We start from the raw sequence: 23,537 nt of genomic DNA, 5'->3' as shown, positions 1-23,537 counted from the left end.
AATTTTCCCAGGGCCGGCTGGAAAAAGCCGACAAGGCAGCCAGGCGCATCCGGCATTTGTGTTTGTACTAGGTGCTCACGGGAATGTCTGATGGGGCAGAGCAGGCCAGGCAGGCAGGACCCACCCGGCCTGAGGAAGACAGACCTGTGGGGGGCCAGCTGCCCATTGTCTCTCCTGCCCACTGCTCCCATGGGCCTACCTCCTCTGCCTGCCCTTGTGTCCCAGGGCCAGGATGAAGAGACAGAAAGGAGGCGACTTATGGTCACCAGTTAAATGGTCTAAGGCTAGCTAGGTTGTCTGTTTCACTCAGACAGAAGAGCCTGGTAACTATACAACGAAGGTTTGCACAAAGCAGTCATTACTACTATGTTCACAGGCTATCATTAAGACCTATGGGAAGGTAGGCAGTTATTTCTGTGCAGGGGCCTCAGTGTCACCTGGAGGACCCACCTTTCAGGTGTTGAGAAAGACTCTAGAGGGGCGGGTAGCAGCCCAGAGAGCAAGGCGGTTTCTATCTGCTCGCCAGTAAGCATGGGCACAGAAAGTGTATGTGGTGTGTTCCGATGAGGGTCATTTGTCGGTCCTCTACTAACAGGGCAGAGCCTGCATCTCTGCCACCTGTCCAAAGCTGTCCAGTGGCCAAGGGGAGGCTGCACTGTGGTGGCTGGACATAATGTCTACCTGTGAACCACTTTCTGTACTGCTGCTTCCCCAGATACCAAATGTCTCTCCCACTGTGTTATGAGGTTTCCAAGAAGCAGCAGTACAAAGTCCTCCCATCCCTGTTGTCAGTGCCCAGCAAACAGCCCACAGTGATGCTTTGGGCATCCCAATGAGGTGTCAAAGGGCTGAGTGACTGGAGCCATGCAGAAGGATTACAGTCATGTGACGCCTTTGTTCAACCATAGGCAGCTGGGTCCCAGATTCTGACATCAGTGAACAAGTGGCATGTGTGTGTGTGTGTGTGTGTGTGTGTGTGTGTGTGTGTCAGGGGCTGCTAGCACTATACTCCCCAGAGGCAGCTGGCCATGAACAGGGAGCCTGGGTCCGGAGGTGATAGCTTGTCTCCTCATCCCTTCCTGTCCCACTGGTGAGGGTGGTGGCGTCTTCATCTAGACCCTGCTTCCCCCAGCACTCACGGCACTCTGAGAGGCTGAACATTTTCCCTCCATCTTCAATGGTCCTGCCCCACCCTATCTTCCTCTGCTTCCCTCACCTGCCCCCCATCTCTGTGGACTGCCAAATAAAACCTGCTTTCTGGGATAGACTTTTGATAGGGTTATGATGTGAGCCTCCCATGGTGCCCTTGGCACAAGTGGGAGAGGTACAGCTTCAAGGTCAATGTTCCTGTCACCAACGCCTGGAGTCTCAGTGGAGCCTGCATAGCCTGGAGTTTTAACCAAATTCTGCCTACTAGACTGAAAAGACCACTTTAAATGACTCTGGATTATAGTCCCAGTTCTAAGAAGGACAAGGGCAGAGTAAACTGTGGCTCTAATTCCAATGGCTATCTGAGGGCTATTGATAATAATTAGACACAAGGACCCCGGGTGCACACTCTTCTGAAGACAGACCGCAGTTATGTTGAGTCATCGATCTCTCCCTCTCCATGCCTGCAGATGTCAGCCATAGAAACTATGACGGAGAAGCTGGAGAGTTTTGCAGCTATGAAGGCCGACTCAGGCAGCTCCCTGCAGCCCCTGCCTCACCACCCCTTCAACTTCCGCTCCCCACCCCCAACGCTCTCGGATCCTATCCTCAGGAAGGGCAAGGAGAGATACACGTGCAGGTGAAGCACCGAGGGCCCCTTGGGGGCTGGTGGGAAGGGGCCACACACACCTGTGGCTGTGAACCTGCTTCTGGAAAAGCCCTGAGTTGTGCTAGCGGTGAAGCTGGGTGAGCATACAGGCACACCATCTGCCCAGAGCTGTGTTGGCGCATGCGTGTAGGCTTCTCGAACCATCCTCTGTGCTGTGTTTTCTGGCCCAACACGCAGCTGAGCTGAGCTCAGAGGCCAGAGAACGGCTGCTCAGCATCAGCCACAGTGCTAGGAAGGATGGTGAGCCTAGTGCTGCAGAGCCTAGTGCTGCAGCCGTTGCTCATAGTCCCCGGAGGACATGCTCTTAGATCCCAGCTACTATGGCCCCCAGGACTGAGGGCATGCATGATGCTGGTCCCTCCACTCTGTGCTTTGTGAGATGTCTGGGCTCAGGGCAAAGAGGAGATGGTAAGGATGCTGGCGAGACCCCAGTATGAAGCCTCTGAGCTGAGTTCTGGATGAACAGAAATCTGGGAAGGGACCATGTGGACTGCTCTAAAGCCTTTCCTACCTCTCCTCCCTCTGCCTCAGGTACTGTGGCAAGATCTTCCCCAGATCTGCAAATCTCACAAGACATCTGAGGACACACACCGGGGAACAGCCATACAGGTAGGAGCCATGTCGTGTTGGTATCAGAAGGATTTCCCCTACTAGCTTCTGTGCGCCCTTAGTCCCCTTCTCTCGAGTAAAAACCTATATTCAGATCCACTCACAGGGCTGGGGCCACCAGAAAGACAGTAGACAGTAGCCAGAGGTCTGGCTCTGATACTCTCTGCCTCCATCTCTTGGCCCACCACCCTCCATCTCTAATGCTAGGAAAAGGCAGGAACTGCCCAGGAAATTTATGGAAGGCTCCTTCCGTGCTCCCTAAACAGGAGGCAAGAGCCTGTCTCCTGCAGCCAAGGTATCAACAGGCCGTCAAAATCAGGGAGGGGTGTGGCTTGAAGCTGGAGTCTCCACAGGTCTCTGGGGGAACCTTAGCTAGCCAGCCCTCACTTAATCCTATCTCTGTCACTGTGGCCATTAGCCACCCCCTCCCCAAGTATGGGGTGTCCTTGATTCCCTACAGCAGCCCTGAGTGGGAGACTATGCATGTGTTGCTAAAGTCACTTACCCAGTATCTTGGGGTATGTCATTGAATAACATGGAGAAGCCTCCCAGGGGCTCTTACTATCCCTGCATCAAAAGGAACTACAAGGAACTACAGCTTAAACATGGCCTGAGATCCATCAAGGGTTGGAACCGAAGGCCACTTCTGCCTGCTCTTCTGGCCCTGGTCCCTGTCCTCTTTGTCCTCAAGCCTTTGTTTTTGCTCTAGAAGGTCTGAGGAGGACGCCTTTTCTTGCCCCTTGCTCCCCATCAGGGAGTAGGCCTTTTAAAACCGAACTTGGGCAATTGTCACCCTGAGACAAACAGGGAAATGGCCACTTCTCTGCCAGGACCAGTTTAGCAACACATTCTGGGGTGTGTCTGCCTGGCTGGGGCTTTGGGAAAGAGAGTCTGGCTTGCTTTTAGACTGATGACATTAGACTCCTGTGCTATGCCCACACATAGCTTTTACCACCAGGAAGTAGGCACGTGATGATAGAGCCCTGAGGACTCATCTGTGTGCCCCCTCCCTGTGGCAGGGATCATCCCATGTGGGCGTGTATGTGGTGTGATCCCCAAGCCCTGCTCGGGTACCCAGAGCATCCCTGGTGGCCACCGGCCCACATCTGTGCTGGTAAACGACCGTTCTTTCTAGTTCTGTGTCCCATGCTCCCTAGCCCTCCCTGACATGCAGCCCCCCTTGTCTGCTCTCTGAAAATAGTGACTTACAACTTAACAAAGGCAAGCAACAGAAAGATTTATTTGGTCTGGTCCTCGCCCAGAAACGAGCCCTGTGTTTTTTCTGTAATGAGAGCCGACTCCTGGACAGCGTGTCGCGCTAAGAGCCCCCAGAGGGTAGGGGCCGTGTTTATAGAAGAATTTAATTATCATTGATTTCTTTTGCTCCCTCCAATCTGAGAGTTTCGACTTTGGTAACAATAATTGCTTTGCAAGTTTGTGTTGCAAATCCTGGCTTTATCTGGCTTGAGGCAGGCCTTCGCCAAGGGGTTTAAAGCGTGCAGCTAGCTGCCTCTCGATACTGCTAGGGACTTGGCTTGGTCTTTCTGTGATAACTGGAAAGAGTGTAAGTTGGAACTGGAGAATGTATAGCCCAACCTATGAGTCCACTGCACAGGGCTTAGCAAGCATGCTCAACTCCTACTTAGGAGAGGTGCCCACCTTGGTGTCAGTACACATGTGCACAGTTACTGTGTGTACACATGTGTGTGCACATGTGGGTATATGTACCTTGCAGAGGCTGGGACCCTCCAAAGTACAGGTGAAAGGGGTTACCTTGAGTTATCAGGAAGCCATTGGAAGTTTCTCAGTTTCCCACATGTCCCTGTGTCCTGCCTGACGTGGGGTAGCCTCTGCTTTTCCTACACATTCTAGACAGGGAACAGTCTTTTGCGTGTGACTGCTCCTGGCTTTGACATCTTCGCTTAACCTAAAGACAGTCTTATGTCCTAAAACTCCAGCATGTAAGTTTGCCAGAGCTTGGATTGCAGAGGTAGAAAGATCTGAGACCTACACTCACATCCCCAGCACCCACATAAAAGCTGAGCAAGGCCCTGATGGCCCTGTAATTCCAATGCCAGGTCAGTCGAGACAGGAGGATCCCTGGAACTTTCTGGTTAGTCAGTCTAGCCAAATCACTGTGCTCTAGGCCCAATGAGAGAGAGACCCTTAAAAACAAAGGAGAAAAAAGCAAGAGTGGACAACACTCTGTCAGCCTTTGGATGCCACACAAATGTGCATGTGCATGCCCGTAGAGCAGCATGCACACACCCGAACATAACACAGAAATGCACACACGTATGCAGGCACACTCACACACATACAAATTTTTAGTTAAGATTTTTAAATAGAAAAATTAAGAACTGAGAACAAAAGGGTACCTCCCATCCATCTCCTCTCCAGCTCCCGTTCTGTGTCCTGTATTAAGAAAGCTGGGTTGGTGTCCAGTGGGGGCTACAGGTGGCTCCTGCAAGACGACTCCTCATTTGTTTTTATTCTTAGAAAATTTTTAATTTTAATTTTAATTAATTTAAAGTAAATTAAAATTTTAACTTTAATTTTAATTTTCTTCTTTTCTTATCTGTCCTTGCTTTTAAAATAACGTAGCAAATGGTGGTTGGCTGTAGTCCTCCTATATCTCAAGAAAGATGCTGCTCAGCCCAGGGGCTGAGAGGCCTGCTTTCGCCCTCTCCTGCCTTGAGCATCCTCACCTTTCTGGACCGGCCACAGGCAGGGTCACAGCAAGGTCCTCCCAAAGCTCTCTGCTGGGCTGCCTGTGCCCTCTCCTCTGCGAGCACAATGGTGTGTTGCTTTATGCGGCACAGCTGTAAATTTCCCTAGCCGCCTGTCAGCTTATTCACAGTGCAGAGCCCAGCTGCTGAGCGAACTCTGCTCCCCCACAGCCCTGGGGCTCTCTGCTCCCCTAAATTTCAAGTGGATGTCTCTGCCTGGGCCATTTATTTAGATTAGTACAAGGAGAGGCTACATTCAGCACCCTGCAAGCAGAGCTCCGCGCAGGCCTCTGCTGCTCCAACTTCCCTCCCATCCCAGCATTCCCATGCTTAGCAGTCTGTGCCAGAGCTGCTGCATAGAAAGGGGGCTGTCAGAGGGTCTCCACATTTCCTGAGGGACAAAAAACAAAACAAAACAAAACTCTGTGAACATGCTTCCAGTGGTCAGGCAGACCAGACCAGGGCTGCCTGGAGAGCTGGGCCTGGCCCTGGCAAGGTGTCACTGTGTTTTCGGGTGTGTGGGAACACAGGTGAAAGGTGAGATTCCTTCTGACATGCCATCTCCACAGAGGGCTCCAGAGCAAGCAGGACTGAGGTCTGTCATTGCTCAGGCTATGAGAACCAACAGTCACATCCTGGCATATTTTGTGGGTGGTCACGTGAGTCACACTTCATCCCAGGCTGTGAGAAGAAAGGCTGTGTCCAAGGACACCCATGTGCCCCAGAGGCCACTCAGGACTCCCTGAGATACAGTAGAGGCCCAGACCTGTGATAGAAAGTCTGGTGAGGCAGTTAAAAGTATAGAAGAAGCATGGGGAACCTGGCCTCAGACAAGGCTGGGGGCTGAAGGAACTGACTGAAGAAGGGAACCATACACAAGGGGACGACAACACAAGAGTTCAGGGTTGGAAGGTCACATGCCTGAAGGAAGGAGGAAGGGCCCTCTCAGAGCAGCATCCCTTTCTCTGGGTAGGGCCTTAAACTTCCTTGGTTTTATCGGGCATCCAGGGACCAGAGGACTCGCAGGCTCTGAGAATCCAAGGGCAACGTTAACAATTGTAGCCCTGAGTGTTGTAAACTTGACAGGGACAGAAACACAGTCAGACACCCTGGGCAGGGGCCTACAGAGACCTTCCTGGGTCCGTCTAGAGCCTGGCCCCTCCTGTACTTCATAGCACAGTGCTATAAACGCTGCTTTGACATAGCCCCTCCTGGCCGTGCCCCTGGTGTCGTCAGGCACGGCCACAACCACATGACAAAGGCTTGTGACCAGTGTGCTACTCCAGAGCCAGCCACCAGCCCCAAATAGCAGTGGGGTAGGTAGGGCCCATAGGAATGCAAGGCTGCTGTATTTACAACAATCACACATCCATGTAGGTGAAAAAAAAAAGCCCTCCATCTTTGCCCTCGCTGGGGCTGATATCACAGGCTCTAGCTCCAGAGAGGAAGGCAGCCTGTCTCCCGGCACTGGCGCTGAAGTCCTATGCATTGCATTGTCACCTAGTAGGGCTCATTTCCAAAATATGAAAGTATACAGTCACATAAACTCGGTTTTCAAGTGGCATGTGCCTCCGAAATCCAGATAAATACCCAAAGGCATTCATTCTGCTGGCTGGTTTACATATATGTGCTCATATACCTGAGTACACACATGCACTTACATACACACACACTGCATGTATGCACACAGATGCAGAAAAAAAGTACACCACAGAGTCAGAATTCCTGCTGCAGGGTCTGTCTGTCGTGTACAGGCCCTCAGGGAAGCCCTGTCTGCTCAGACTCCCACAATGCACAGCGTGCTCCTTTCCCAGGCATCTCACGTGTGCTACGGAGCCTGGAAGGTCCCTTCTTAAATCACTCACTGTTCTTTGTTTCAGGCTTGGTTTCTTTATTGTGGGTATTGCTTGAGCCCCGTTATAAAACTGGGAGAGAGCAGGCCTCTGTTCTCTGCTGTTAGGGCCACGGAGGCCATTCCTGGAGGGCAGCCACACAGACAGATATCTCTCACTGCCCACAGCTTCTAACTGTTCCATGCTCTATGGTAAAATGGTTTCCCAAGTGTTTGGTCAACCTAGAGGGGGCATGGCAGGCAATACTCTCAGCACACGGGAGCCGACAGTAGCTTGAAGGATTCAATATGGCTACTAGCTGGCCTCAGCATCGAGGCTACAGACCCAAAATCCCCCACCTGACCTTCAGGGTTACAAAGAGCATTAGATAGCCACCCGGAGTTCCCAAGTGAGATGGGGCTGGCCCAGGGTCTTCTGTCAGAGGAAGGAGGCTGCTTTCCCAGTTCAGGGTAACCAGCCAGAACAGCCGCCTGCTGCTTTCCGTGGCTCAAGGCTGCCCTCTTGAGGCTGAATAGAGAATGTCATCTCGCACTGTATCTCGGCATCTTATTCCCTCCAGTATAATGCTCAGGGTTAGTTTAACAGGGACCTAGATGTCTCTAGGAACAGAAACCCTAGGACAGGTCTGAACTCTCCAGCTGGGTAGTCAGGTGGCCTCGGGGACTCCACAGTGGACACAGCTGCTGTGGAGACAGAGGTCAGGTCCTCTTCCACTGCACTTGATCTCATTCTCCTCTGAGGCGAGGTGCACCTGTTTTCCAGGTGCAAGTACTGTGACCGGTCATTCAGCATCTCCTCCAACCTCCAGCGGCATGTGAGGAACATCCACAACAAAGAGAAGCCGTTCAAGTGCCATCTGTGCAACCGCTGCTTCGGGCAGCAGACCAACCTAGACCGGCACTTGAAGAAGCACGAACACGAGGGCGCACCAGGTTGGTGGTGGTGGGGGAGGGCGGGTTGAGGCAGAGGAGGGGTGTGGCGGAGGAGGGGTGTGATGGAGGAGGGGCAAGGGAAGAGACCTGGCAAGGAAGGGCATCGCCCCTCAAGGAACTCTCTAAGAGACAGTTCCCTGACATCACCCCAAGTGCACACTGGCACTGAGTGAGGGCTGGATGCCCCCAAGAATGTCCCTGACACTCAGCCCATCCACAGTGAGCCAGCACTCCGGGGTGCTCACGAACCACCTGGGCACCAGTGCCTCCTCCCCCACCTCCGAGTCGGACAACCATGCACTTTTAGATGAGAAGGAAGATTCCTACTTCTCCGAGATCCGAAACTTCATCGCCAACAGCGAGCTGAACCAGGCGTCCACTCGGATGGACAAACGGTAAGAAAAATAAGTCAGCCCCGCAAGTCTAGACTTGGCTACTCCAATGGTCTTGCCCAGGATACATGCATCTCCACCCCTGGATGCTGCTAGGTCCTATATGGAGGAGGTCCCAGGCTCTATTGCTAGGAACAAAAAGAGTTCTCCCTGCCAACCTCTGCATATGAACACCTGCAACTGCTTTTCCACTGAAAGAGAGGGAGGCAGGGAGACAGACGGACAGACAGACAGACACACAGACAGACACACACACACACAGGTGGGGGGGTGCTTCAGCCAGGTTACAGAAGTGATATTTCCATATCCCAGGAAATGAAACTGTTAAGTCATTGAGATATAGAAGTTCTCTAAATCCTAAGACACTTCAAGAAGGGTCTCCAGTTTTGAAGAGGAGAACCAGAGGCTCATAGAAGTGGCATGACTTGCTGACTCAAAACTGGCCCAGAACCTAGAGCCAGGATTCAGCCCTTATTGCTTGAGCCATCATGGGCCACAGCTCTGTGGCACCAAGGCCTAGCTTGCTCCATCCACTTTGAGGAAGTGAGGGAGGGTTCTCCAGAGATGTATTCCCTCAGGCACCTGTCTGCACCTCCCTTTTCTCTGGTGCTTTGGGGAAACTGTAAAGACCAGACCAGTTCATACCATCAGTAATGATGTCTTGAACTCTACTTCTGCCCACAAGTCTGTGGTCTTGCTGGTGGTCCCTGATTGCACATCAGGGCCCAGGCTACAGCCCACCAAGTGCCCAGGCATACCATCATCCTGGCTTTAGGCACAATGCTCTAAAAGGAACCAGACCCTGTCCCTCAAGATGCAGTGTCTGAGAGCCACCCACTTGTTCAGCAGTGTGATGTCCTCCCTTTCAGAGGAAGCTGTGTGTGAGAAGGTGCTCCCACTGCAGGTCTTCTCTGACTCCTCAGAGATCTGGAGAACATGTCCCTGTTGTTGAGACAAGCTCAAAATGTAGTTTGCTCAGGCCCCAAAGCAGAACTACTTAAAGAAGCATGAAGACTGGTCCTCACTGGGATGGACAGGACCCAAGTATACATGGGCTCCCAGGGCCCTGGGCACCCAGAAGACTGCAACCCCCTCCCCAATATTCTGAGCCATAGTGGTAGGCCAAGAGAACCCTCCACATGCCCAGCAGAACAGGAGACATTTGTGGGAGGAAGAAGAAAAGCTGCTCTCCATCTGAGCTGCTCTCCAACCCTAACCACATCATGGGTGCTCTGGCAGAGAGCTCCCACATCTCCTCCCACATCATGGGTGCTCTGGCAGAGAGCCCCAACATCTCCTCCCCCGACATCATGGGTGCTCTGGCAGAGAGCCCCAACATCTCCTCCCCCCACATCATGGGTGCTCTGGCAGAGAGCCCCAACATCTCCTCTCTCGCATCCAACACTGATGATAACATAGGTGGGCCACCACAGGGTCAACCCCTCTCAAACCGAGCACATTTTGTTGAAGTGATGTCTCCAAGGTCCAGGCAGCTTTGTCCCGAGAGCTGAGGTACCAAAGAAAGGTTCACTGTGTCACCGCTGTTGTAAGAGCGAGCAAGCGTGTGTGAGGTTCCCCATGTCACCGCTGTTGTAAGAGCAAGCGGAGCATGTGTGAGGTTGCCACTGCTTGGCAGTCTGGTAAGGACAGCAGACTCAGCTGGAGCTGGTACCCACATTCCTTGGGTCTTTCTCTGTGGAGTCCTCCCTTTAGTGATCGGTGAGAACCCAGTGCCTGCCAGGCTAACCCAAAGGATTGTCCGTGTGCTGAACTATTTCCCCGACGACCACATGTAAAATCTAACCTCATCCCTCAGATGGTGACCTGAGGCAGGGTCTCCCTAGAGGTGTCAGAGTTACAGCAAAATCCTACTGGATTTTGGTGGGGATACTTCCACATGCAATACACACACACACACACACACACACACACACACACACACACACACACACCTGAGGTGAAGCCACATGTTGACCAAGGACTGTGGGAGACACCAGATCTCCCCTCAGAACCCCCAGCTGTGGTGCATCTTGAGCTTCTCTGACTCTGGGCCTGTCCCTTCCTGCTGCCCTGAGCCATGTCAGTCAGCATGACTGCCTCTAAGGCAGCTTTCCTGTCTCCACCAACGAAGCTGCCTCCTACCTGAAGCTGACACCAGCCTGCCAGGGTCCCTGCTGGACAGCACATACCAGAGAGTGTGCATGCAAGACAGAGCAGAGAGCTTCCAAAGAGCGGGGTTCCTCTAGCCCCGCCCAAGAATAGCCAGCATTTGTAGCTCCCTGGTGAGTGTGACACCCAGGGTCAAGCCGGCTCCCTGCAGGTGTTTTCTCTTCCTGTCCTTGGAACTGTAGGGGCTGAATTCTCTCCCACTACCGCTACAGGGTGACAGGATCCAGGCCCCACCTAGCGTAGAGCCTTCGGTGCCAGGGGATGAACTCAGTGTAGTGTTGGCTGGCCCCCAACACAGGTGACTAGAAGCCAGGGACATTGGGGGCCCCCAAACCTGTCAAGATTCCGCTAGTCCCGGAGGCATGGTGGGAAGTAATGTCATGGGTGGAGTCTCCCCAGCTCGCCCTGCCTACACAACCACGGCCTTGACACCACTGTGCAAGTCAGTCCACTAAGATGCCACCTTCAGTGAAAATGACAGGACCCCTCTCTCCCTCAAGACCACAGGCACTGCCAGGCCCCCAGAGCTGAGAGGACCAGGAAGAGCTGGGGCTCTAGACATGGAATTAGTTGTCTTTTGCTGTGTCTATTGCTGGAGTGGGCCCTGCCAAGATAGCCACGGTTCCTGGCACACAGGTTATGGCCATTGACTTGAACGTAAAGGAACTGGATCTGACTTGCTCACTCTCGTTAGTAAGGAACCAATGCGCAGAATTCTTTCCCAGGGCCTAAGTAGAATTCGTTTCCCAAAACCTACGCCAGGCAGCTCACAATCACCTGTGACTCCAGCTCTATCCAGACATCTACATACAAATATATAAAAAGATAAAATCTTTTTAAAAAAATCTTGCTCAGAGATTTGAGGACATGGCTCAGCTGGTAGAGCGTTGTACAAGCATGGAGGTCTGAATTCAAGCCTCAAATCCACGTTTTAAAAAAAAATGGGGGCTGGAGAGATGGCTCAGCAGGTAAGAGCACCGGCTGCTTTTCCAGAGGTCCTGAGTTCAATTTCCAGCAACCATGTGGTGGTAATGGGGTCTGATGCCCTCTTCTGAGGTGTCTGAAGACAGCTACAGTGTACTCACATACATGAAATAAATAAATAAACCTTAAAAAAAGAATAAACATAGTATAACACATACACCACATGCCCACTGCTGGTGACACAGGTCAGATACCCTGAGACTTGCTGGCTACCCAGTCTAGTAGCTAAATAAGTGAGCCCAGGCCAGTGAAAGACCCTCATACCCTCATAGTGGATAGTGACAGAAGAGGACGTGGGTGTTTGACCTTTGACCTCAGTGTATACACATGTGATTACACTCATAGACACTGTGTTTGTATGTGTGTGTGTGTGTGTGTGTCTATGAGAGAGGGGCATGGAGAGGGAGACAGACAGACAGACAGACAGACACCCACCCACCCACCCTGAGGACAAAGGACTGAGAGAGACTCAAAGACATTAAGAGTATGTCAGAGATCTGCCAAGGCTGCAGAGACCCTAGGGGCTGTTGAGTTAGAACCTAGGCTGTAAGCCCGTACCAACATTCCCTGATGCCAGTCCACCCTGGCAGTGTGTCCTGTTAGCAACAGCAGCCTAAGCCCAGCACTCACTCCCCAGGTTCTGCACCTCTAGGTCCTTGCAGCTGTCTGGGAGGTGCAAGCACAGATGGGTATCACAGAGCCCCGGGCACGATCGGATCTGGACACTTTCTCACACCGGTGTCCTCAGGGCACATCCAGATGGCCTGGTATCCACGCCCCAGGGACCCTACCCTGAACCCCATCTCACTCCTCGGGGACTGAGGGAGTGGACAGTTGCCTTTGGACCCATAACTTCCTCTTTTAGTTACCACGGATGCCAGCTCTTTGTGGAGGGCCAGGAAGGCAAATGGAGATAACCACCTTTCGTAAGAAGGAAGGCCCCTGAACACGGCCAGGCCAATTTCCTCACCTGTCATTACAGGTCTGAGATCCAAGACCTGGACAGCAACCCCCCGTGTCCAGGCTCAGCCAGTGCAAAGCCAGAGGACGTAGAGGAGGAGGAAGAGGAGGAGCTGGAGGAAGAGGATGATGACAGCTTAGCCGGGAAGTCACAGGAGGACACAGTGTCCCCCACACCTGAGCCCCAAGGAGTCTATGAAGATGAAGATGAAGAGGAACCACCCAACCTGACCATGGGCTTTGACCACACCCGAAGGTGGGTGTGGCCGAGTGCCAGGGGATGGGCTGGGAGGGAGGACCCGAGTACAGGGTAACCCATTCAGGAGCTGTCTCCTCCAACCTGGTCTCACCTCTGCCCAGCAGGTGCTACTACCACAAGGCTTTGTGCTAGGCCTAGGGTGATGCTAGCCAGAGTTCAGGACCCTGGGTCTCTGCTCCCTGTAGGGTGTCCAGAAGCTTGGAGTGGGGAAAAGGAAGGGAATGGTGTACTCTGCTGACCCTACCTCACGAGTCCGGCTCTGCTGCACAGCTGCCCGCATCCACCTGGGGCCAGTACCCATGATTTTAGAAGTTGGGCAGGCCAGAGCTACTTCTCTATGTCCTTACTGTTCACCAGCTACCTTCGGCAGTGGTTAACACTCCCAGCATTTGAGATGCCCTGGGCTGGCCCTCTGGAGCCAGCATTTCTTCCCCAGCCCTGTGGTCCTGGGGGTGGGTAGGGCAGCCAGGGCCCTTCCAAAACTGCCCAGAGCCTCAGAAAATGACAGCCTCTTTCTGAACCCTTTATCCCTAAGCCCAGCTTGCCTGCTGCCTGTGACATGTGCACCCACTCATCCTTCCTGCTTGCCACCTGTCCACTCTCCTACATCTGTGTGGCTTCCCATCTAGGTGTCTGTGTGTCAGTGTGTCTGTCTCTTTGTGCATGTGGCTTGTGGAGACCCGTGGCATGCATGCAGGCACGGGGACCAGCCATGAAGCACCAGAGAGATGCCACCAGTGGCCAAAGAGCTGACCCCAGGCCCCTCTCCCTGGTCCTTGGCGCAGGTGTGTTGAGGAGCGAGGAGGCAGCCTGTTAGCTTTGGAGCCGACGCCGACCTTTGGGAAGGGGCTGGATCTCCGCAGAGCAGCTGAGGAAGCATTTGAAGTTAAAGATGTGCTTAATTCCACCTTAGATTCTGAGGTTTTAAAACAAACCCTGTACAGGCAGGCTAAGAACCAGGTAGGTACCCAGCAGAGCCCTCATCCCTCCTCCCGTTTCCACTTGGCTTAGACAGCCTCCTCACCATAGGATACCTGAGTATTCTGGCTATAGCTGTCCCATGGCTGGAGGACATTCAGATCCACAGCCCCCAGGCCCACTTCACTGTCTAAACAGACAGCCCAAAGCTGTGAGCCTCCAGCAGCCTTCCTGTAGAGCAGATGGGGCTGTGAAGATAGATAAACGTGAGGTAGCTCTGTGTCGGGAGTGAGGGCCGCCTTCCTGGTCTTCCCATCCTATCCCAGTGGGGAGCATCTCCACCAGGCTCCCTTCCCTCCAGCTGCTGGGTCTCCCCATCTCTGGTCTGAGCTAGGATGGGTGACTACCCTGCTGTTTCAGGAAAAGTCTCCCTCAGGTGGCCCCAGCTTCTAAGCTGGAGCTGACATAGGGTCCTTGAGTGTGAAGGCTTGTCCTGGACAGCACTCTCTGTGTTTGCCTCTCAAAGACAGTGGCTGCAGGACTCTAGACCCCATTGTTGGTACAGCTAAAGGGGCTTGGCTCTCAATCCAGCCTTCCCAGCACCACCTCAATATTTTCACCCCAATTTGTCTGCGTGTCTGTCTTTGTCTCTAACTAATTCTGTCTAGTGTTTGCTCAAAGGTATAGGGGATCCATACTGGGCATCCCCAGTGCCCACCTGTAACTCACATACTATGCTCCACATAGCCCTCAGCCCTGGCACCTCCTGCCCTGAGCTTGAGGCAGAAGGATGCCCCCATGATTGTCTGAGGCCAGCAAACACAGCAAATTACCTTATAGTTGCAACAGCTCAGAGACACTACCCACTCTGCTCCAAAAAGAAGCCCACCACAGTCATTCAGAGCCCCCTAGGCCTCCTGCCCACTACACACAGGCAGTCTCACTGGTACAGAACTAGGAATAACCCCTACCAATCCCCATAGTGCTCCCATAGCAGACATCTCTCATTAGTTGTTACCAGTTGCTAGGCAGAAAAACCAAGGGTAGGGGGGAGGTGGAGATGCAATTGCAGAGGAGCACCTCAAGAGGTCTAGAGATCCCTGTGGGCACAGAGGCTCCTGGAGGGACTACTGTGTGTACTGGTGTCACTCTGGGCAGGAAAGTCCCCTCTGCTCTCACAGTACCTCTATCTCCCTCTCCCAAGCCAGAGGAGTCTGGGCTTCTTCAGTGCCTTTGTTTCCCTTTCTCTATCTAGACTGGGTGGGGTGGAAGAGTGAGGGTCGGGGAGGAGCTGGACAGGCTGGGGACAGCTGGTGAGGCAAGGCTCAGGCCTTACCTGTCTGTGATTCCCCTCACCTGTCCTGTGTGTGCTCCCCCCTCCCCCAGGCATATGCAATGATGCTGTCCCTCGCTGAAGACTCTCCTCTCCACGCCCCCTCCCAGAGCTCACTGGATGCTTGGTTGAACATCACAGGACCCTCCTCAGAGTCCGGAGCCTTTAACCCCATCAACCACCTCTGAGGTCCTGGAGGCCCCAGGGCCAGAGTCCAAAGCCAGGGTACCAGCTGCAGGAGACGGAGAAGGGGCCAGGGAGCAGCCCCCGACACCTTCACTTTGCCTCCAGCCCCAGCCACCATGGCTCAAGTCCAACTTCTCCAATGAAACTCAGAACCTGAAGGTCCCTTGAGTAGCCGCTGGCCTTCATCACCTCTCAGAACTGGCCTCAAGGACATGATCTGCAGTGGGTGCAGTGCACGGCCACCCAGGAGCTGTTCACAGGAGCTGTGGATCAGAAAACTCGTGGGCAAGGGTGGGTCTCCATCCCAGCAGGAGCCAGTTGGCCACATCCGGGCAACTGCATGGTATGAAAGAGGAGATCGGAAAGACTTGGGCAAGTGCTATGGAGAGAGACCTCGTGAATGATTTTTATAATGAGAATCACATGATTAACCCTTTTGGTAATCTTATTGACTATAGAGTCTATTTAAGCATGTGGGTTTTAAAAAAAAATAGACAGTATTTTTTAAAAATCAAAAAAATGACTTGCAAAATGTTTTTTAAAAGTAATTTTGCATCGCTTCGGAATTTCAGCTTATTGGCAAACCCACACCTGCCAGGACATCGAGCGTGGCTCGGGTGTGACCTTTATAATGTAGATAATGGAGAATTTTTTTCTATCTCTGACCTGTTTGTACAAGCCAAGGTGATTCCATGTGCCCGACACAGGGTAAGGGGCCTGGAGCCACTCAGCTAAATAAGATGCTGACTATACAAGACACGGTGCCTGGCTGGCTGCAGGTTTGCAAAGGCCAGGACAGAGAGGTTGCCTTGCCCTATGTGGTCTGCAGAGGAATCCACGGGTCCCACCCAAGACCCCCCAATTGTATGGGGAAGTCGGGAGCCAGTGGCTCAGGTCTTCCATGCTGGACACCTAAGGGTCTTCCCCTTCAGCAGTCCCAGCGCTGGCCTTGACTGCTGCTCTTCTGAAGGCAGGGCTCTGGGCTGTGTCGAGGCCTCCAGCCTTCTACCCTCTCCAGCCCTGGCAGTCTGATGCCTTCCCCATGGCCACTGAGTGTGGGAAGCCTGCCCGCCTGCCCCTCCACTCCAGGACACCAAGCACTACTTGTGCCTAAGACTCCAGATCAACCACACAGCCAGCACTTCTGCTCTTGGTGTGGGTTCCTGGTGAGATGAGGTAGAGAACAGGAGGAAGATCCAGGGGACCTGCCACAGCAAAGAACAGAGACAGTACAGACCCCAGGACCAGATGCCTCACTCCCTCGGGATGGTCGGAACGTGTCTACTTCTCTGCTTGGATGGGCTTTAAATTATCCCATAGGGGCCAATTTCAAATAATTTCTTTTCCTGATGAAATTTACCTTAATCTGTACATAACTTGTAATTTTTTTCTAATTTGTTTCTTTCCTTATTTTATTTCTTCCTTAACAGTATTTTTGGCATTGGACAACTTATTCTGAAGAAATGATGTTAATATAAGTATGTAGTGAAGGACCAAAACCGTGTGACAAGGTTGTGTGCTGTGTGATCGGTACCCAGGGAGTGGGGCAGTTGTTAATGTGCCAAATACCCCTGTGTCCCTCCCTCCAGGAGTTCCGAGGTCACTGCTGCCCACTTACCAGACAATCATATGATTTTGTTAAATTTGAGTTTCAGTTACATTTTAAGACAAGTATTCTATTTATTTTATTGTTTGGAAGGAGAAAAACAAAAAACAAAAAAACAAGGAGTATCCCAACAAGATAGGAGGGGACAGAGACCGCCTGGGTTGTCATTAAAAACTACAAGAGATGGTGTCATCGTCAGCAAACCCGGTGCAGGTGTGTCATGCCATGGGCCTGTCAGTGATTCCCTCTGGGAGCAACTTAAACATCCAAGCATTAGATTGCTAAGGCTGCTCTGGGGCAAAGACAGTCACCTTTGCTGATGCTGAGTAGTTCAGGCTATGCTGGGATCCATGACAGGGATATGCCTGAAGACACCATTCCCCTGCAGGTTGTGGTGAATCTCAGTGATATAACACAGAACAGTCCCGTGTCATGCTCAGAAGCACTCTCAGGTATGCAAACTGGATGGCCTGAGAGAGCCGGGACACTGCAGAGGAACTTGCCATGGTTCAGTGGTAAGGATTCGTAGGCCTACTTGCTCACATTTCTCATGGGTCTGTGACATTCTCTCCGTGGCGTCCTGGGCCTCGCTTGAGAATTCCAGTTTCCTCTAGGTGGAAGCTAGATGGAACCCCTGTATAAGTTCAACCTCAGATATACATGCCCCCCTTTTGTAAACCCCAAATTATATGCTTTCTTCTCAGAAAGAGCAAGGTGTGTGCTTTTTTTTCCGCGGTGTGACTTTCTCTCTCAGTATGGGGAGTCTATCTGAATGGGGACCTCTGTGGACAGAGCAGCTAAAGGCTCCCTTCCCATCCTCTGGCACTCCCAACCCCTGTCCACCTCTGACCTGAGTCCCAGCTGTGCCGAGTTAAATGCTTTGTCCCCCACAAAGTGATGATTCCAACCTCGGGTTCTCCTGGACAGTCATCCTCTTGGGCCCAGCACTTGGAATTTGAAGGACTCCGTCCTTGCTTGCCACCCCCGACAAAGACAGCACTTAATTTTCTGCACTGAGTTCCAGACAGTCTGCCTCTACTCTGCATTGCCCTCAACCAGTGAGCTTGGCCCACCTGGCATCTCTGCAGTTTTACAGTGCCCAATTGGCTCAAGCAAGTATCAGGTACAGGAGACCCTCTCAGGGTCAGGGAGCTGGACCAGGTATGAGTTCAAAGGTCTTGGCCACTGGAGAACCAAACCGTAACAGGGGCTGTCTTGCCTGTTGCCAGGCAGCATAGATGTTCAGCCACGATTGTTTCCCAATGATTCTCTCCATTGTTTGCACTTGCCTCCCCAAATAAAACTCATAGGGAGGTCTCCAAGCTTGCATCCCCTCCAGCCCCAGGCAAGTCCACACTTAGGCCCTGTCATTGCTGCCACACCTTGGATGATCGGGTAGGAAACACAGGGCTTCAGTGTCCTGCAGGAAGGTAGATCCTGCATGAGTAAGACCCTGCACGTCCCTGTGAAAACCCAGGGTGTAAGCCTCAGTATCAGGCGAGCACAACACGGCCATGCCTGCCCAGCCTGTGGGGCCTTACTCTCCAATGCCGTGAAAGCAGGTGATCTACTCAGACCCAGACTGACCTAACCCCTCTGCCTCCCAGAGTCCAGACACAGAGCTCTTGGCTTCCTCTCCCTCATCCGCCTCCCCAGTGAGTGTTTGTGAAACACTTGCTTAAATACATATCACATGTTTTAGCTCAAAGCACTGGATCATGCTCCCTGCCCAAGTGACTGAGACCTACTGAGCTGTTACTGTACTGTTCGAGGTAGGGAAGAGAAGGCCTCCTGTGCTGTTGCTGGGACAGGAGGGTAGGGAGGTCTGGGACAGACAGTGCCCTCCTGCAGATGGGCACTGGGACACTCCTGTCCATGGAGATCAGCCGGGTATCAAAAGCCATGAAGACTGTCCCTAGCCCTGAGCGATACTGTGACAAGACATTCTTGAATTCTCCCCAGACAAGGCCACTTCCCCCACCATTTCAGCCATTGTCTGTCTGTCACCAATTCACATAGTCATTTCTAGGAGGGGAAAGGTTGAGTCGAGAGAGACAGCTTGAATCTCTAGATGTGCGATTGAGTCCCTTGCAACTGGGGGAAGCTGGGGGTTTCCTCAGTGTCTCCCACAGCGCAGCTACTCTCTTCAGTGTGGGAGAAGCAGGGCCCTGGTGTCAGAATACATAAAGCCTATGCGTGTGGGGGTGCATGGTGTGTGTGTGTGTATGCGCGCGCGTGTGCTGTATGTGTGTGCATGTGTGCTGTGTGTGTGTACTTTGAACCAATAGTATATAAATATAAATATAAATATATATATATCCCTGATACCCGCGAGAATCTCCACCCTGTATGAGTGTTGCCATTGTTACATTCAGAACTGATTCAGTTTGTTTCTGTTTCTGTTTTTGTTGTTGGTGGTTTTTTTTCTTTTAGAACTATATAGTGTTGAGAAAGGAATCAAATGTAAATGTCTGGTTTCCATATAATGTTAAAAAGGAAAATTAAAAACCATTGAGGAGGGGGCTGGTGTCTGCCCCGCCCCCTCCCTGTAAATTGCTGTTGTGTTGATAAGCTGTGCATGGCTCGTGTTTAGCAGTCATTATTGTGTCTGTTTGTGAAATTCTTATGATGAGGAAAATCCTGTAGATGCACTTATTGAATATGTGATTAGGTCTAAGTCAGGGCCAGGAGTCCCGAAACGCCCACAAAAACAAAAAAACAAAAAACAAAAAAAACAAAAAAACAAAAAAACAAAAACAAAAACAAAAAAATAAAATGGACCACAGTTCCTGGTGACTATGGAAATCGCCATGGGAGAATCGTGAATTGAGAAGACTCGGCTTGAGAACAGTCAAACGTGATTTCTTTTGCAGATCTCATTCTGAGGCTTATGGCAAAGACAAATGTATTTGTGTAAAGGTTTCTGTGAGGTAAAAGCCAGGAGGGCCTGGCTTTGAGGTCAATGCTGTAGAATAGGACTGACTGGATACCAAATGTAATCTTTCCGATGCTACAATGAATTTATACACAAGATTGATATGCAATAAATCTGTGTGTTTTTCTAAGCCTCGGTGCCTGCAAGCTTCATTATGGGGACTCCTTGCCTCTGGAGAAGGATAGAAGGGGTGTGACACCCCCCCCCAAGATTAGACTTAGTGAGTCCGAGCACTATGCAAAGCCATCCTTTCCACTAGGGCACATACCCTGGGTGTGCACACTTCATTTGTATTGCACCCAGCTAGGCCTGGAGCTGCCCCAGCAGATGAAAGGGCTGAGCAAAGACCCTAGGGCTGCTGGGGAGCAGGGGGCTCTCTGGCCTCACTCAGAATGCCTCTCTTATGGAAGCCCAGGGATAGCCCCCTGCAGTCCACCTCCTCCATCATCTGATCCCCAGCTTGATTCTGCTCTGGTGAAGAAGTCTTGGGATGAACGAACCTGAAAAGGTAAGTGCCAAAGGTGTGAGCCCAGCTGTCCCAGGTCCTGCCGGCATGCTCCGGCTCCCTCTGCACCCTGTAAGGCAGGGGCTAGCTCATCTCTGGTGAACAGTCACACCTGTCACTGTCCATCTCTGCCCAGGGGCTCTGGTTTTCTCCCTGGCTCTTGGCTCTTCTTTGCCATTTCCTCCTTGCCCCAGGTTACCCATATTCCTTTTCTTTTCTTCCAAAGCAAGTCTGGCTGGTTTGGGGCAGTAAAGAACCAAGGTTGTAGGCCTGCCTTCCAGCAGCTACCCAGAGTGACCTCTTAAGAGAACTTGCTTAGGACTGCTGAGAAAGCTCAGAGGTAAAGGTGTTTGATCCCTGGGAATGCATGGCATAGCAGGAGAGAGCTGACTCACATTTCTCTTTGACCCCCACACATATGCCACAGCATGAGCACACTCATACACATGCATACATAAATAATGTTGGTTATTTAAAAGATCCTGTATTGAGTGGCCTGGGCTAATGAAATTGACTTTGAACATGATGACACCTGGAGCTGCCCTTTGACTTCCCAACACTCTTTGCCTTTTATGTCCTTTTTCCAGCCTTATATATCCAGCTGCCTCAGCACTCACTCCAGCCACTGGGCTCGCCTTTGACTTTTCCTCTTCCATTAGACTTCAGTGATGGGGTACATGGACCTCACGCCTCCCACCCCGACCCACCAAGTCCCCATCCTTCCCCAAGTGTTTATACCAGTACATTGTTGGACACAAGACAAGTATCTAGATTCTAATCAACAGCTTAGAAGACTTGCAGGTGATTGGGCCCCAAGACAGAGAGGACTTCCTGACTCATGGCATCCTCTGCTCTGGAAGAAGGTCCTCCATGGAGCTCCTGGTGCCTATAGCATCCTGGATACAGACAGGCAAAAGGCTACTGCACCAGTGGATGAGTGGGTAGAGGAGTGACTGATGGCAGGGGGTGAATGAATAGATGGTGGGTGTAGGGATAGAATGGACAGGGCAGCGGCGGAGTGGATGGGTGGATGGATAGATGAGTGGGTGGATAGATGAATGGGTGGGTGGATGGATATATGAGTGGTTGGATAGAAGGATGGATGGATGGGTAGGTGCATGGGTGGGTACATGGATAGATAATGGATGGGCAAGTGGGTAGATGGATCGGTGGCTGGCTGGGTGGCTGGGTAGATGGATGGGTGGATGGGTGGATGGATAGACAGGTGGAGGATGTATGTATGTATTTATGGGTGGGTGGATGGGTAGATAAGTAGCAAGTGGATGGATAGATGGATGGATAGATGGGTGGGTGGATGGGTGGGTGGATGGACAGGTGGAGGATGGATGTATGTATTTATGGGTGGGTGGATGGGTAGATAAATAGCAAGTGGATGGATAGATGGATGGATGGATAGTTGGATGGGTGGATAGGTGGCTAGCTGGCTTGATGAATGGGTGGGTGGGTTATAGATGGATGAATAGGTGATGGATGGATAGGTGGGTGGATCAGTAGATGGATGGGTGGATAGGTGGATTAATAGGTGAATAAATGGATAGGTGGATGGATGAGTAGATGAGTAGATGGGTGAATAGATGGATGGGTGGAGGAGTGAATGGTTTGCTCTTTGAACCTTCCCTAAACAGTGATTCTCCAACTCCTGGGATTTCCAAAATCTCTCCCAGGAACCTGGACAGGCTTCGAAACATATCACCAGGAGCAGGACTCTGAGGTTCCCTCATCAGCAGTTCCCTGAGGCTGCCAGAAAAGAAGAAATGGAAGTTGATCTTGGCATGAGATCCTCAACCCAAGTCAGGGTGCCGAGCCCTTATATTTTCTTAACACCATCAAGTGGAGTGCAGCGGGCATGGGTGGTGCTAACTGTCTCAGGTCGTTTCCTTCCCACCATGATTGATGAACTGCCAGTGAGATCTTAAGCCTGGATGGTCAGCTTTGGAGCTTGCCCAGGATCCTGAAGCCCAGGGTAGGTTGAAATGCTCTTGGGAAGTACATTTCCATTCACTGTGAATCTCAAAGCTAACTGAAGACCACACCCCCAAAAGTGCCTCTCCCAAATGGCATGATAGTGACCCTCAGATCCCCCATAATGGTGCTTCCCAGAGCTCACCACACTGGGGCTCCAGTGGAGTGAAAACTGTCCCATTTTGTCCAACCTGGCAGCCTCGCTCCTCATTAGCCCTGGAGAGAGGGGAAAACTCAATGGAGGGGCCGATAATGGCTGCATTGTTGAGAGAACCCCAGAGCGAACGGGAACAGGGGCTGACAGAAGATTGCTGACAAGTGGACTTTGTCTTCTCACAGCCCAGTCCCCACATAAAAGACTGAGGAAAAAGGCCCCATTTTGGAAAAGGGGGATGGGGCATTAAGAAGAGAAAAAAAAATGTGTCAAAGAAGAATCTGTTTTCTGGGAAGAGAGGGGCTTTTCATTCCCCTTTGGCTCCCCTCTGGGCCAAGGAACTGCTGGCCATTTGCAGGGAAGCTATTTTAGGGAGCCCTAAACCTTATTTCTCATGCAGCAAAAGTTTTCCACTGCACAAGCTGTGTCATGCTTCGGGGTACAATAGCCAGGGCCAGTGGAGAGGGCAAAGGCCTGCTATGTAGATTGCCCAATGGGCTCTGAGACGTTAGGGGTTCCCAGCCATGAGCCCAGACTGCAGCCCTGCTGGGGAAAACCCCAGGTCTCCCGGCCAGGCTGGACAAGGCCATTCCACAACTCTACCTGCTCCAAAGGCAGGCAAAGGGCAGAAGAGAAAGTTGGTGGAGGAGGCTAGAACCAGATTCTACAAATCTAAGGTGGAGCCAATGGCCTTGCAGAGGGGCTGGAGACCTCATGACCTCATGGAGGGAGTAGACCCTAGCTGGGTTTTTTAGCTCCTGTATTCCTTACCCCACACCAGGAAACCAGGTTACAGAAAGAGGTGGCAGAGTGGAATCAAAGACCAGACTTTACAATGCAAATTCTTCAGCAAAATCTCTGCAGTGCAATGTGCTGTGTGTGCATGACCCCAAAGCTCTACAGTGCAGTGTGCTGTGTGTGCATGACCTCAGGCTCTGCAGTGCAGTGTGCTGTGTAAATGATTCAAAAGCTCTACAGTGCAGTGTGCTGTGTGTGCATGACCTCAGGCTCTGCAGTGCAGTGTGTTGTATGTATGACCCCAAAGTTCTGCAGTGCAGTGTGCTGTGTGTGCATGACTCCAGGCCTGCAGTGCCGTGTGCTGTGTGTGTATGACCCCAGGCCTGTAGTGCAGTGTGCTGTGTATGCATGACCCCAGACCCGTAGTGCAGTGTGCTGTGTGCATGACCCCAGGCTCTGCAGTGCAGTGAGCT

The 23,537-nt window shown here is 51.9% G+C and overlaps 1 protein-coding gene and 1 long non-coding RNA gene across 14 annotated transcripts in view; one reads left to right on the top strand and one right to left on the bottom strand.

The window, feature by feature from the left end:
* Prdm16 (PR/SET domain 16) overlaps positions 1-17,452 on the top strand; it is a 319,906-nt gene extending 302,454 nt beyond the window's left edge. For 8 of the 12 annotated variants that reach the window (XM_031379692.1, XM_031379691.1, XM_031379690.1 and 5 more), the window contains 8 exons: positions 1,620-1,789; positions 2,351-2,428; positions 7,773-7,942; positions 8,163-8,337; positions 12,470-12,703; positions 13,492-13,666; positions 15,011-15,092; positions 16,251-17,452. In XM_031379692.1, the coding sequence (XP_031235552.1) occupies positions 1,620-1,789; positions 2,351-2,428; positions 7,773-7,942; positions 8,163-8,337; positions 12,470-12,703; positions 13,492-13,666; positions 15,011-15,092; positions 16,251-16,318 (1,152 nt within the window). In that variant the 3' untranslated portion in view covers positions 16,319-17,452. Of the gene's footprint in view, positions 1-1,619; positions 1,790-2,350; positions 2,429-7,772; positions 7,943-8,162; positions 8,338-12,469; positions 12,704-13,491; positions 13,667-15,010 lie in introns of all 12 variants that reach the window. The other 4 variants (XM_031379694.1, XM_031379697.1, XM_031379696.1 and 1 more) reach the window with 2 other exon arrangements.
* A 4,246-nt stretch (positions 17,453-21,698) lies between these two features.
* Positions 21,699-23,537, bottom strand: part of LOC116097118 — an 8,418-nt gene continuing 6,579 nt past the window's right edge. For both annotated transcript variants that reach the window (XR_004121224.1, XR_004121223.1), the window contains exon 4: positions 21,699-21,947. This is a non-coding gene — a long non-coding RNA (uncharacterized LOC116097118). The remainder of the gene's footprint in view (positions 21,948-23,537) is intronic.

This window comes from Mastomys coucha, unplaced genomic scaffold (genome assembly GCF_008632895.1).
Source record: "Mastomys coucha isolate ucsf_1 unplaced genomic scaffold, UCSF_Mcou_1 pScaffold18, whole genome shotgun sequence".
In the NCBI taxonomy this organism is placed as follows: domain Eukaryota; kingdom Metazoa; phylum Chordata; class Mammalia; order Rodentia; family Muridae; genus Mastomys; species Mastomys coucha.
The sequence above is the reverse complement of the archived record's forward strand: the minus strand, read 5'-3'. Positions and strand labels throughout refer to the sequence as shown.